The following is a 15,446-nucleotide window of genomic DNA, read 5'->3' on the forward strand; positions in this document are numbered from 1 at the left end:
GTCATATACTCAGGAAAACTCCAGGCTCCAATGTGTTTCTGGTGAGATATATGGTCAGGAACAATTCTGGGCCCTAGGAGAAATACTGACAAAGCTGTAACATAGCTAAGGACTTCAGTATAAACACTGCATAACATTACTACTATTCCATTACTATCCCGTTACTAACCTAGTACTATCCCATTACTAACCTAATACTATCCCATTACTAACCTAGTACTATCCCATTACTAACCTAGTACTATCCCATTACTAACCTAGTACTATCCCATTACTAACCTAGTACTATCCCATTACTAACCTAGTACTATCCCAAGGCATTTGTTCAGTCTTAGTTGTGATCGATTATCTCTCTGAAATTCCTGGTTCTCACACACAGGGAGTTCTCTTCTCTGTCTCCCTCTCTCTCTCTCTCTCTCTCCTTCCTTCCTTCCTCTTCCTCCCTTCCTTCCTCCTTCTCCCCTGCCTGCCTCCCTCCCTCCCTCCCCCCGAGACGAGATGAGTCAAGCCGGAATTAAGAGGCACTAAATCTCCTTAGCCCTATTAAGTGAAAGGAGAGAATATCTGCTTTTCTCTAGACACCTTGTGAAGCTAAAACAATGTTAAATCCCCAGAACAACACAGCACTCTGCATGACTCACAGTGATACTTATACACACACACACGCACGCACACACACACCATGCTACATGTTTATATACACTGAGTGTACAAAACATTCCATGACATAGACTGACCAGGTGAAACCAGGTCAAAGCTATGATCCCTTATTGATGTCACTTGTTTTATCCACTACACCCAGTGTAGATGAAGGGGATGAAACAGGTTAAAGAAAGATTTTCAAGCCTTGAGACAATTGAGACATGGGTTGTGTATGTGTGCCTTTCAGAGGGTGAATGGGAAAAACAATAGACTTAAGTTCCTTTGAACGGGGTATGGTAGTAGGTGCCAGGCACACCGGTTTGTGTCAAGAACTGCAATGCTGCTGGGTTTTTCAAGCTCAACAGTTTCCCATGTGTATCAAGAATGGTTCACCACCCAAAGGACATCCAGCCAACTTGACACAACTGTGGTAAGCATTGGAGTCAACATGGGCCAGCATCCCTGTGGAATGCTTTCGACACCTTGTAGAGTCCATGCCCCAACTCAATATTAGGAAGGTGTTCTTAATGTGTTGTACACTCAGTGTAAGTTCCAGTGGGAGCTACAGTTATATTTAATGGGAGCTACAGTTATATTTAGTGGGAGCTACAGTTATATTTAATGGGAGCTACAGTTATATTTAATGGGAGCTACAGTTATACTTAGAGGGAGCTATAGTTACTTAGTGGGAGCTACAGTTATACTTAGAGGGAGCTATAGTTACTTAGTGGGAGCTACAGTTATATTTAGTGGGAGCCACTGTTATATTTAGTGGAAGCTACAGTTATATTTAGTGGGAGCTACAGTTATACTTAGAGGGAGCTATAGTTACTTAGTGGGCGATACAGTTATACTAGGTGGTCGTTACAGTTATATTTAGTGGGAACTACAGTTATATTTAGTGGGAGCCACAGTTATACTTAGTGGGAGCTACAGTTACATTTAGTGGGAACTACAGTTATATTTAGTGGGAACAACAGTTATATTTAGTCTTTTTTCCCAAAATAGTTTACAAACAGATTATTTCACTTATAATTCACTCAGAATTCAGAATTCCAGAGAGTCAGAAGTTTACATACACTAAGTTGACTGTGCCTTTAAACAGCTCGGAAAATTACAGAAAATTATGTCATGGCTTTAGAAGCTTCTGATAGGCTAATTGACATAATTTGAGTGAATTGGAGGTGTACCTGTGGATGTATTTCAAGGCCTACCTTCAAACTCAATGCCTCTTTGCTTGACATTATGGGAAAATTAAAAGAAATCTGCCAAGTCTGGTTCATCCTTGGGAGCAATTTCCAAACGCCTGAAGGTACCATGTTCATCTGTACAAACAGTACGCAAGTATAAACACCATGGGACCACGCAGCCGTCATACCACTCAGGAAGGAGACATGTTCTGTCTCCTAGAGATTAATGTACTTTGGTGCGAAAAGTGCAAATCAATCCAAGAACAACAGCAAAGGACCTTGTGAAGCTGCTGGAGGAAACAGGTACAAAAGTATCTATATCCACAGTAAAACAAGTTGTATATCGACATAACCTGAAAGGCCGCTCAGCAAGGAAGAAGCCACTGCTCCAAAACTGCCATAAAAAAAGACATTATGGTTTGCAACTTCACACGGGGACAAAGATTGTACTTTTTGAAGAACTGTCCTCTGGTCTGATGAAACAAAAATAGAACTGTTTGGCCATAATGACCATCGTTATGATTGGAGGAAAAAGGAGGAGGCTTGCAAGCCGAAGAATACCATCCTAACCGTGAAGCACGGGTGGCAGAATCATGTTGTGGGGGTGCTTTGCTGCAGGAGGGACTGGTGCACTTCACAAAATAGATGGCATAATGAGGAGGAAATTACGTGGATATATTGAAGCAACATCTCAAGACATCAGTCAGGAAGTTAAAGCTTAGTCGCAAATGGCTCTTCCAAATGGACAATGACCCCTAGCATATGTCCAAAGTTGTGGCAAAATTACAACAAAATGACAACTTTGACAACAAAGTCAAGGTATTGGAGTGGCCATCACAAAGCCCTGACCTCAATCCTATAGAAATTTGTGGGCAGAACTGAAAAAGTGTGTGTGAGCAAGGAGGCCTACAAACCTGACTCAGTTGCACCAGCTCTGTCAGGGGGAATGGGCCAAAATTCACCCAACTTATTGTGGGAAGCTTGTGGAAGGTACCCGAAACGTTTGAACCAAGTTAAACAATTTAAAGGCAATGCTACCAAATACTAATTGAGTGTATGTAAACTTCTGACCCACTGGGAATGTGATGAAAGAAATAAAAGCTGAAATAAATCATTCTCTCTACTATTATTCTGACATTTCACATTCTTAAAATAAAGTGGTGATCCTAACTGACCGATGACAGGGAATCAGTGAAAAACTGATTTTAAATGTATTTGGTTAAAAGGTGTATGTAAACTTCCGACTTCAACTATATATTCAAACTGCAGCAACCTTGTACTTGTTCATATGAATTATATTTTAAAGAAAGACTGGGGGGGGGGGTTCCTATTCAGACACAGAGAAAGCAACATCATTGGACAATAAAACTCACAGGGCTGAGCTTGCTTTATGCAGGTTTGTATAATGTAATCCTGCCCTGTGCAACTGTAGGGCTAATTAAACATTTACCCACAGTCTATGTCAGCTATTGTTTTATTGATTCATTCAAGTTAATAGTGTTATATTGAAAAAGTCTAGGTAGCCTCGTTCAGCCCAAGTTTGAATATAAACCATTCCCTTTCTCGCACAAAAAATACATATATAACATTTATTTACCCTGGACAGGGGGCCAGGGGGCCAGGGGGACAGGGCACATAGGAGGCTAGACTATGCAGCTGCTGCTGTTAGTAGCCTACAGTTGATCAGACTAAAACGTAGTATTGTTTCCATGCATTACAGCATATCAGATCGCTAATGTTTAGGTGTATAGGCTGCTACACATTTATGTACGACCTTTTGTTTGTGTCTGTTGGGAGTGATGTGATATCCCGCTTGCTAAATAAATACCCGAGGAAAGCACGCCTTGAGCTTTGTGCATTGTGCCCGGTCCACACGACCTGGGATTTCCGTGGTCAAGACACGCAAAGAGACTGAGGCAGCACTGCAATTTGAAGGACTTAGAAACTGTGTGTGAATTGAGGCAAATCGGTCTATAACATAGCACTTTGCCCCCCTTTTTAATCAGTCTATTCAACAGCACTTTGCCCCTCTTTTTAATCGGTCTATAAAACAGCACTTTGCCCCTCTTTTTAATCAGTCTATTCAACAGCACTTTGCCCCTCTTTTTAATCGGTCTATAAAACAGCACCTCGGCCCTCTTTTTCATGCTTGGCGTCGATATATTTTATGAAACTAAATTAAAATGCTGAGGCAAATGCTGCGCCTCGCCACACGTTTTCCAGCGTCCCTGGGTCTAGTTGGCCCCATGCATCTCCCCAACCAGGCCTGTGTAAACTACAGCCTTATACAGAGTTCACACAGGCCCCATGCATCTCCCAAACGAGGCCTGTGAAAGCTAAGCCTTAGCTTCACAGCCTCCATATAACCAGGCCTGTTCAGCCAGGCTCCATGCATCTCCCCAACCAGGCCTGTGTAAGCTACAGCCTTATACAGAGTTCACACAGGTCCCCCATGCATCTCCCCAACCAGGCCTGTGAAATCTACAGTGCCTGCGATCAAGTCTTCCTGTGTATGATGCTACAATCTTGGCACATCTGTCTTTGGGGAGTTTCTCCCATTCTTCTCTGCAGATCCTCTCAAGCTCTGTCAGGTTGGATGGGGAGCATTGCTGCACAGATATTTTCTGGTCTCTCCAGAGATGTTCGATCGGGTTCAAGTCTGGGCTCTGGCTGGGCCACTCAAGTACATTCAGAGACTTGTCCCGAAGCCAGTCCTCAAATGAAATAATCAAATCTAATGTTATTGGTCACATACACGTGTTTAGCAGATGTTATTGCGGGTAAAGAAAAAGGCTTGTGCTTCTAGCTCAAACAGTGCAGTAATATCTAATAAGTGACATTAACAGTTTCACAACATATACCCAAAATACACGCAAATCTAAGTAAGGAATGGATTAAGAATATACATATATACAGTGCCTTGCGAAAGTATTCGGCCCCCTTGAACTTTGCGACCTTTTGCCACATTTCAGGCTTCAAACATAAAGATATAAAACTGTATTTTTTTGTGAAGAATCAACAACAAGTGGGACACAATCATGAAGTGGAACGACATTTATTGGATATTTCAAACTTTTTTAACAAATCAAAAACGGAATAATTGGGCGTGCAAAATTATTCAGCCCCCTTAAAGTTAATACTTTGTAGCGCCACCTTTTGCTGCGATTACAGCTGTAAGTCGCTTGGGGTATGTCTCTATCAGTTTTGCACATTGAGAGACTGAAATTTTTTCCCATTCCTCCTTGCAAAACAGCTCGAGCTCAGTGAGGTTGGATGGAGAGCATTTGTGAACAGCAGTTTTCAGTTCTTTCCACAGATTCTCGATTGGATTCAGGTCTGGACTTTGACTTGGCCATTCTAACACCTGGATATGTTTATTTTTGAACCATTCCATTGTAGATTTTGCTTTATGTTTTGGATCATTGTCTTGTTGGAAGACAAATCTCCGTCCCAGTCTCAGGTCTTTTGCAGACTCCATCAGTTTTTCTTCCAGAATGGTCCTGTATTAGGCTCCATCCATCTTCCCATCAATTTTAACCATCTTCCCTGTCCCTGCTGAAGAAAAGCAGGCCCAAACCATGATGCTGCCACCACCATGTTTGACAGTGGGGATGGTGTGTTCAGGGTGTTGCTATTACGCCAAACATAACGTTTTGCATTGTTGCCAAAAAGTTCAATTTTGCTTTCATCTGACCAGAGCACCTTCTTCCACATGTTTGGTGTGTCTCCCAGGTGGCTTGTGGCAAACTTTAAACAACACTTTTTATGGATATCTTTAAGAAATGACTTTCAGCTCTGGCAGCTCCATGCAGGCTGACAGCTCCTTGCAGACTGGCAGCTCTTTGCAGACTGACAGCTCTTTGCAGACTGACAGCTCTGGCTGCTTCATGCAGACTGACAGCTCTGGCTGCTTCAAACAGACTGACAGCTTTGACTGCTCCATGCAGACTGACAGCTCTGGCTGCGTCATGCAGACTGACAGCTCTGACTGCTCCATGCAGGCTGACAGCACCCTGCAGACTGGCAGCTCTTTGCAGACTGACAGCTCTTTGCAGACTGACAGCTCTGGCTGCTTCATGCAGACTGACAGCACCTTGCAGACTGACAGCTCCCTGCAGACTGGCAGCTCAGGCTGCTCCGAACAGGCAGGAGGCTCCGGCAGCGCTGTAGAGGAGGAAGGCTCTGATAGCGCTGAACAGGCGGGAGACTCCGACAGCGCAGGAGGGAAGGAAGGCTCTGGCTGTGCTGAACAGGCGATAAACTCCGACAGCGCAGGAGGGAAGGAAGGCTCTGGCTGTGCTGAACAGGCGAGGCGCACAGAAGGCCTGGTGCTGGAATTGGTGCTACAGGATTGAGGACACGCACAGGAAGCTGGTGTGTGGAGGTGGCTCTGGATAGACCGGACCGTGCAGGCGCACTGGAGCTCTTGAGCACCGAGCCTGCCCAAGCTTACCTGGCTCGATGCCCACTCTAGCCCGGCCAAAACGAAGGGCTGGTATGAACCGCACCGGGCTATGCACCCGCACTGGAAACACTGTGCGCTTCATAGCATAACACAGTGCCTGCCCGGTCTCTCTAGCCCACCGGTAAGCACAGGGAGTTTGCGCAGGTCTCCTACCTGGCATAGCCATACTCCCTTTAAGCCCCCCCCCCAATAATCTTTTTGGGGCTGCTTTTCAGGGCTTCCAACCGCGTCGCCGTGCTGCTCTCCGCTTTGCCGCCTCTATTTCTTCCTTGGGACGGCGATATTCTCCAGGCTGCGCCCAGGGTCCTTTTCCGTCTAAAATCATCTCCCAAGACCAGAAGTCCTTATATTGCTGCTCCTCACAATTAAAAGGGAGAGTAGGCTCAGGTCTGACTCCTGACTCAGCCACTCTCTCTCTGAGCCCTCCCCCAATAAATATTTGGGGGTTACTTTCGGTTTTCGCTCTGCGCCGCCGTGTCTTTCTTTTCGACTCCATTCGCCTATAGCCCTCTTCGCACTGCTCTAGCGAATCCCAGGCGGGCTCCTGCACTCTCTCTGGGTCGGCCGCCCACCTGTCTATTTCTTCCCACGTCGTATACTCCATGCCATTGCTGTCCATAACGTCCTCCTTTTTCTGCTCCTGCTGTCGCTGCCTGTAACCACGCCACTCGGTCCGTGTGTGGTGGGTGATTCTGTAACTGCGTTCTTCGTTTGCAGAAAGAGAGTTGGACCAAAATGCAGCGTAGTGGTTACTCATGATCTTTAATGAAGAATATAGCGATACATGAAATAACTTATACATATACAAAAACAACAAACGGAACGTGAAACCTAATTACAGCCTATCTGGTGAACACTAAACTGAGATAGGAACAATCACCCACGAAATACAAAGCGAAACCAGGCTACCTAAATACGGTTCCCAATCAGAGACAACGAGAATCACCTGACTCTGATTGAGAACCGCCTCAGGCAGCCAAGCCTATACAACACCCCTAATCAGCCGCGATCCCAAATACTACAAACCCCAATACGAAAATACAATAACATAAACCCATGTCACACCCTGGCCTGACCAAATATATAACGAAAAGACAAAATACAATGACCAAGGCGTGACAGGGGCCGAATACTTTCGCAAGGCACTGTATATGTACAGTATGTCAGAGTGGCATTGGACTACAATAAAGTGGCATAGTATAGAGTACAGTACATACATATGTATACATAGTATAGAGTACAGTACATACATATGTATACATAGTATAGAGTACAGCACATACATATGTATACTGTAACGGTTTTGACTTGAGGTTATTATTTATAGGGGTGCCAGGTAGGTTGTGCCTACCAGAGAAAACATTAGTTTCTCCTTTTAGTTTGGGTGGGAATGAGTCCCATCTGGTCCGTCAAGTCTACACCAATACAAAGGACGTATGTAAAAGTCAGGATGGAAATAAACTTTTCATAAACCCTTAAAACATTGAAAAGAACTTCAAAAACAATTATATTCTGTTGCGTGGGTTGTATTAGCAACAACAATGATTACACACATATATAATAATATCACAATGAGTTCTGGTTCCTCCAGAAATGTCCTGTACCTCGGGCCTAAAAAGAGTCCTGCCCGGTAAAGGAGTTCAGTGAACTCAAGTGACTTTTGTCACGCGATGTTTGTCCGTTCGTTCCGTGTAGCGTAAACCCAGTATTAAACATACAATCAATATAACAATTACTTTACCACAGAACCTTAAAGCGGATCAACTCTTAATTAAGTCCTCAACTACCACTAACTACACAAATCACAGTATACATCACATCCAAACAAATGAAATACCGTATACAAAAAGGTGGTAGTCAGTCGGTCAGTCAGACAATCCAATCCGCCAATAGATCTCCAGCGGAGAAAGGCCACGAAGAACGGAGAGGTGTAGTCCAGGGACGCAAAGAGTGGATCCGATCCTGGGTAAACTCTATTAGGCAACAAAACACACGTTTAACGGCAACAAAACAACGGAATAGAGAAGCTTCGGAACTGAGGGTTGAACACATCCTCATGCACGTCTCCATCACAACCCCCCCTTTCGCGCAGCTGATACTGGCTATTTAATTGGGAATTAAAGGGAAAGTGCCCTATTGGAAGGAGCTGCACTGAGACGGTTCAGAAAAATTCAGGGCCGTCACAATACATAGTAGAGTACAGTACATACATATATGTATACATAGTATAGAGTACAGCACATACATATGTATACATAGTATAGAGTACAGTACATACATATGTATACATAGTATAGAGTACAGCACATACATATGTATACATAGTATAGAGTACAGTACATACATATGTATACATAGTATAGAATACAGTACATACATATGTATACATAGTATAGAGTACAGTACATACATATGAGATGGGTGATGCAATATTTCCACACAATTAAAGTGACTAAGATACCGTAGAATAGTATAGAGTACAGTTTACACATGTGAGATGAGTAATGCAAGATACAGAGACATTATTAAAGAGGCTCGTGTTTCATTTCCTTAAAGTGGCCAGTGATGTCTATAGGCAGCAGCCTCTGATGTGCTGGAGATGGCTGTTTAACAGTCAGTGGTGTAGTATAGAATACAAATCAAATCAAATGTTATTTGTCACAGACACATGGTTAGCAGATGTTAATGCGAGTGTAGCGAAATGCTTGTGCTTCTAGTTCCGACAATGCAGTAATATCCAACAAGTAATCTAACTAACAATTCCAAAACTACTGTCTTATACACAGTGTAAGGGGATAAAGAATATGTACATAAGGATATATGAATGAGTGATGGGACAAAGCAGCATAGGCAAGATACAGTAGATGGTATCGAGTACAGTATATACATATGAGGTGAGTATGTAAACAAAGTGGCATAGTTAAAGTGGCTAGTGTACATGTATTACATAAGGATGCAGTCGATGATATAAAGTACAGTATATACGTATGCATATGAGATTAATAATGTAGGGTAAGTAACATTATATAAGGTAGCATTGTTTAAAGTGGCTAGTGATATATTTACATCATTTCCCATCAATTCCCATTATTAAAGTGGCTGGAGTTGAGTCAGTGTCAGTGTCAGTGTGTTGGCAGCAGCCACTCAATGTTAGTGGTGGCTGTTTAACAGTCTGATGGCCTTGAGATAGAAGCTGTTTTTCAGTCTCTCGGTCCCAGCTTTGATGCACCTGTACTGACCTCGCCTTCTGGATGATAGCGGGGTGAACAGGCAGTGGCTCGGGTGGTTGATGTCCTTGATGATCTTTATGGTCTTCCTGTAACATCGGGTGGTGTAGGTGTCCTGGAGGGCAGGTAGTTTGCCCCCGGTGATGCGTTGTGCAGACCTCACTACCCTCTGGAGAGCCTTACGGTTGAGGGCGGAGCAGTTGCCGTACCAGGCGGTGATACAGCCCGCCAGGATGCTCTCGATTGTGCATCTGTAGAAGTTTGTGAGTGCTTTTGGTGACAAGCCGAATTTCTTCAGCCTCCTGAGGTTGAAGAGGCGCTGCTGCGCCTTTTTCACGATGCTGTCTGTGTGAGTGGACCAATTCAGTTTGTCTGTGATGTGTATGCCGAGGAACTTAAAACTTGCTACCCTCTCCACTACTGTTCCATCGATGTGGATAGAGGGGTGTTCCCTCTGCTGTTTCCTGAAGTCCACAATCATCTCCTTAGTTTTGTTGACGTTGAGTGTGAGGTTATTTTCCTGACACCACACTCCGAGGGCCCTCACCTCCTCCCTGTAGGCCGTCTCGTCGTTGTTGGTAATCAAGCCTACCACAGTTGTGTCGTCCGCAAACTTGATGATTGAGTTGGAGGCGTGCGTGGCCACGCAGTCGTGGGTGAACAGGGAGTACAGGAGAGGGCTCAGAACGCACCCTTGTGGGGCCCCAGTGTTGAGGATCAGCGGGGAGGAGATGTTGTTGCCTACCCTCACCACCTGGGGGCGGCCCGTCAGGAAGTCCAGTACCCAGTTGCACAGGGCGGGGTCGAGACCCAGGGTCTCGAGCTTGATGACGAGCTTGGAGGGTACTATGGTGTTGAATGCCGAGCTGTAGTCGATGAACAGCATTCTCACATAGGTATTCCTCTTGTCCAGATGGGTTAGGGCAGTGTGCAGTGTGGTTGAGATTGCATCGTCTGTGGACCTATTTGGGCGGTAAGCAAATTGGAGTGGGTCTAGGGTGTCAGGTAGGGTGGAGGTGATATGGTCCTTGACTAGTCTCTCAAAGCACTTCATGATGACGGAAGTGAGTGCTACGGGGCGGTAGTCGTTTAGCTCAGTTACCTTAGCTTTCATGGGAACAGGAACAATGGTGGCCCTCTTGAAGCATGTGGGAACAGCAGACTGGTATAGGGATTGATTGAATATGTCCGTAAACACACCGGCCAGCGGGTCTGCGCATGCTCTGAGGGCGCGGCTGGGGATGCCGTCTGGGCCTGCAGCCTTGCGAGGGTTAACACGTTTAAATGTCTTACTCACCTCGGCTGCAGTGAATGAGAGACCGCATGTTTTCGTTGCAGGCCGTGTCGGTGGCACTGTATTGTCCTCGAAGCGGGCAAAAAAGTTATTTAGTCTGCCTGGGAGCAAGACATCCTGGTCCGTGACTGGGCTGGATTTCTTCTTGTAGTCCGTGATTGACTGTAGACCCTGCCACATGCCTCTTGTGTCTGAGCCGTTGAATTGAGATTCTACTTTGTCTCTGTACTGACGCTTAGCTTGTTTGATAGCCTTGCGGAGGGAATAGCTGCACTGTTTGTATTCGGTCATGTTACCAGACAACTTGCCCTGATTAAAAGCAGTGGTTCGCGCTTTCAGTTTCACGCGAATGCTGCCATCAATCCACGGTTTCTGGTTAGGGAATGTTTTAATCGTTGCTATGGGAACGACATCTTCAACGCACATTCTAATGAACTCGCACACCGAATCAGCGTATTCGTCAATATTGTTATCTGACGCAATACGAAACATATCCCAGTCCACGTTATGGAAGCAGTCTTGGAGTGTGGAGTCAGCTTGGTCGGACCAGCGTTGGACAGACCTCAGCGTGGGAGCCTCTTGTTTTAGTTTCTGTCTGTAGGCAGGGATCAACAAAATGGAGTCGTGGTCAGCTTTTCCGAAAGGGGGGCGGGGCAGGGCCTTATATGCGTCGCGGAAGTTAGAGTAACAATGATCCAAGGTTTTTCCACCCCTGGTTGCGCAATCGATATGCTGATAATAGCCTACGGAGCTGTGAGGGGAACGGCACCTCAGTACCTCCAGGCTCTGATCAGGCCCTAGACCCAAATAAGGGCACTGCGTTCATCCACCTCTGGCCTGCTCGCCTCCCTACCACTGAGGAAGTACAGTTCCCGCTCAGCCCAGTCAAAACTGTTCGCTGCTCTGGCTCCCCAATGGTGGAACAAACTCCCTCACGACGCCAGGACAGCGGAGTCAATCACCACCTTCCGGAGACACCTGAAACCCCACCTCTTTAAGGAATACCTAGGATAGGATAAAGTAATCCTTCTAACCCCCCCCCCTTAAAAGATTTAGATGCACTATTGTAAAGTGGCTGTTCCACTGGATGTCATAAGGTGAATGCACCAATTTGTAAGTCGCTCTGGATAAGAGCGTCTGCTAAATGACTTAAATGTAATGTAATTGTAATAAAATTTAGGGAGTCTTGTTTTCAGATTAGCCTTGTTAAAATCCCCAGCTACAATGAATGCAGCCTCCGGATAAATGGTTTCCAGTTTGCAAAGAGTTAAATAAAGTTCGTTCAGAGCCATCGATATGTCTGCTTGGGAAGGGGGTATATACGGCTGTGATTATAATCGAAGAGAATTCTCTTGGTAGAATACAATATAGTATATACATATGAAATGGGTGATGCAATATGTAAACACTATTTAAAAGTGACCAGGACCCCAGTCTGAGGTCCTGAGTGCTCTGGAGCAGGCTTTCATCAAGAATCTTTGCCTGGATCCTGACTAGTCTCCAAGTCCCTACCTCTGAAAAACATCCACAAAGCATGATGCTGCCACCGCAATGCATCATCATAGGGATGGTGCCAGGTTTCCTCCAGACCTGACGCTTGGCATTCAGACCAAAGAGTTCAATCTTGGTTTCATCAGACCATAGAATCTTGTTCCTCGTGGTCTGAGAGTCTTTCGGTGCCTTTTGGAAAACTCGAAAGTCGGCTATCATGTACCTTTTACTGAGGAGTGGCTTCCGTCTGGCCACTCTACCATAAAGAGCTGTCATCAAGGCAAGGGGTGGCTACTTTGAGAATCTAAAATATTAAATATATTTGGATTTCTTTAACACTTATTTGGTTACTACATGATTCCATATCTGTTATTTCTTAGTTTGATGTCTTCACTATTATTCTACAATGTAGAAAATTGTCAAAATAATGAAAAACTCTTAGATGAGTAGGTATGTCCAAACTTTTGACTGGTACTCTATTGTAAAGTGACTGTTCCACTGGATGTCATAAGGTGAATGCACCAATTTGTAAGTCGCTCTGGATAAGAGCGTCTGCTAAATGACTTAAATGTAAATGTTAAATTTTAAGAAGATAGGGACACACCATACAGAGTAAATGGAGAGCACATATACTACACACACTTAACCACCCATTCTTTACAACATAGGCTGGGCCATATGGCCAAAATATCATATCACAGTATTAAAAAAAGAAGATTGTATTTGAAGGTATTTTACGTTTTGTCACTAGAGTGCGTGACCCTACAGTGGCAACACATATATTCTAAGTGATTGTTTTATACTGTTCAGTTCAACTTCAACCTAAAATAATTTTCTGCATTTACTGCACTCAATTTGAGATCATTTCCACACTGCCACATAGGGCTGCACGATATGGGCAAAACAACCTAGGCCTTATTTTTAATCAAATGTTGCAGTTGCAATTTGTCTTGCGATTTAGATCCATACACTTTGGTGAGCTGTTGGAATCATGGAAATAGAATGTTTATTCTAATTTTATAGTTAGAATACAAATAATAATGGGCACGTTGAATTACATGACAATGAATGAAAATTCCAGGGTAGAGTTATTGTGACAGGGTAGGAACCAAAGTGATGGTCATTGTTTGCTAGTGGACCCTATAATCTTTGGCTACATTAAATGTTTCTTCATGTAGCCAACGTATTCGTGCTTCGCATACTCCTCTTCGATTTAGAAGATACTGTTGCACAAAAAACATGGTGATTTAAGCCTCCACCAGCACTGGTATCAGGCTGTATTAGTTAGCTGCATTTGTTTGCTCTAATTCAGTAAATGTATTAGCTAGCTAGGTAGCCAGCTAACTAGTGATTAGCATTAGCAGCTAACCAGAAAATACAAATTGCTAAGAAAAGACAACCGAGCTGTTTGCAGATAAGAAACACAACCTAATGGTCAAATTATAGAATGCTTGTGGATTTATGTTAAGAAGCAAAGTGGGAACAACATCATTGTCATCAACATTGTTGCATGTGCTGCATTGACCATGCAGACTGAACACAAGTGTCTCATGGGGGCGGGACTAGGTTGGTGTGGAAAGCAGCATGGAGAGAAAGCAGGAAGAAATGACTCAAGTAGCGGTATAAACTATACAAATGGATGTTACACACTGCATGTCACATTTAACAAAGCAAACAATTAAATACCGTTATAGAAGGTAAAGTAAAAACCTAAACTGGCCCATGCATCAATACTGGTATATAGTCAAATATGGTATACCGCCCAGCCCTACTTCTAAGTCCATTCTCCCAACAGGTAGTACCCCCCACACACAGTAGTGTTTAAGTGTTCAACTTCCTTGTACTGTAAATCATTGAACCTATTTACAGTCTCAAGCACTGTGGCTCAGCTTCAGTTCAGATGACCCTCTACTTCAAAGGGAATCACCCTCACACACACAATGACTAGGGCACTGGCCAACGGTAGGTAGCAGCCGTGTGATGTTGTGCTCCACTCTGCCAGCCCCCCCTGCTCCTCTCAGCCAGCCCCGCCTGCTCCACTCTGCCAGCCCCCCTGCTCCACTCTGCCAGCCCCCCTGCTCCACTCCGCCAGCCCCCTGCTCCACTCCGCCAGCCCCCTGCTCCACCCGCCAGCCCCCTGCTCCACTCCGCCAGCCCCCTTGCTCCACTCCGCCAGCCCCCTGCTCCACTCCGCCAGCCCCCTGCTCCACTCCGCCCCCTGCTCCAGCCCCCCCTGCTCCACTCCGCCAGTCCCCCCTGCTCCACTCCGCCAGTCCCCCTGCTCCACTCCGCCAGTCCCCCTGCTCCACTCCGCCAGCCCCCCTGCTCCACTCCGCCAGCCCCCTGCTCCACTCCGCCAGCCCCCCTGCTCCACTCCACCAGCCCCTCCTGCTCCACTCCGCCAGCCCCCCCTGCTCCACTCCGCCAGCCCCCCCTGCTCCAGGCAGGCTCCACAGAGCAGAGGCAGCTAGGCAGAAAGGTAGCCCAGAGATCAGATAGAAGTAAATGCCTTGCCTTTAATGTTCCCTCTCTGAGAAGCCAACAATGGACGATGCACTCACTCACAGACTCACTAACCAGGCAGGAGTCAGGAGCAATGCAGTGTGCATACATGCAGGCCGTAAAAGAGCAGCCAAGCGAATATGCACTCAAGTTAAAGCCCAGCCTAGTGCAATGCTCTCTCTATCTCTCGATATCCAGTTCTGTCTCTCACTTTCTCTCTCTCCTTCTCCCTATCCATCGCCATTCCCCTGTATGCTTGTCCTGGCTGTATGAGGCTGGTTGGCTGAGTGTACCCCCAGCTGTAGGACATTAGCCAGCCCAACAGAGCTTTAAACTAAAACATGGCACGGCCAACCGCCAAATGGGATAGAATATGGAATACAGCGACAGTCAAAAGCTCTAATAGACCCATGAAGACAGACCATAGTGGTTACACTGAGTGTATACTCTCTCTCTCTCGCTGTGTGTATGTGTGTATGTGTGTGTGTGTGTGTGTGTGCAGCATCCTATTACCACATTCTGAAAGTCTGAAAACCCCCAAGGAACAGAGGAGAGAATAAAACATGATATTGGAGGACAGGAAGAAAGGAGAGTGGGGGGACTGGAGATGGTAACAAAACAGAGGACAAAAGAAG

The 15,446-nt window shown here is 45.3% G+C and overlaps 2 protein-coding genes across 2 annotated transcripts in view; one reads left to right on the top strand and one right to left on the bottom strand.

The window, feature by feature from the left end:
* The window catches only part of LOC123996468 (pollen-specific leucine-rich repeat extensin-like protein 4), a 47,236-nt gene extending 32,456 nt beyond the window's left edge, over nucleotides 1-14,780 (top strand). Inside the window, exon 3 of the mRNA XM_046299837.1 lies at nucleotides 14,331-14,780. Within this exon, the coding sequence (XP_046155793.1) occupies nucleotides 14,331-14,780 (450 nt within the window). The remainder of the gene's footprint in view (nucleotides 1-14,330) is intronic.
* Nucleotides 1-15,446, bottom strand: part of kank4 (KN motif and ankyrin repeat domains 4) — a 156,944-nt gene that overhangs the window by 139,556 nt on the left and 1,942 nt on the right. The window lies entirely within an intron of this gene.

The sequence above is a fragment of the Oncorhynchus gorbuscha genome, linkage group LG15 (assembly GCF_021184085.1).
Source record: "Oncorhynchus gorbuscha isolate QuinsamMale2020 ecotype Even-year linkage group LG15, OgorEven_v1.0, whole genome shotgun sequence".
In the NCBI taxonomy this organism is placed as follows: domain Eukaryota; kingdom Metazoa; phylum Chordata; class Actinopteri; order Salmoniformes; family Salmonidae; genus Oncorhynchus; species Oncorhynchus gorbuscha.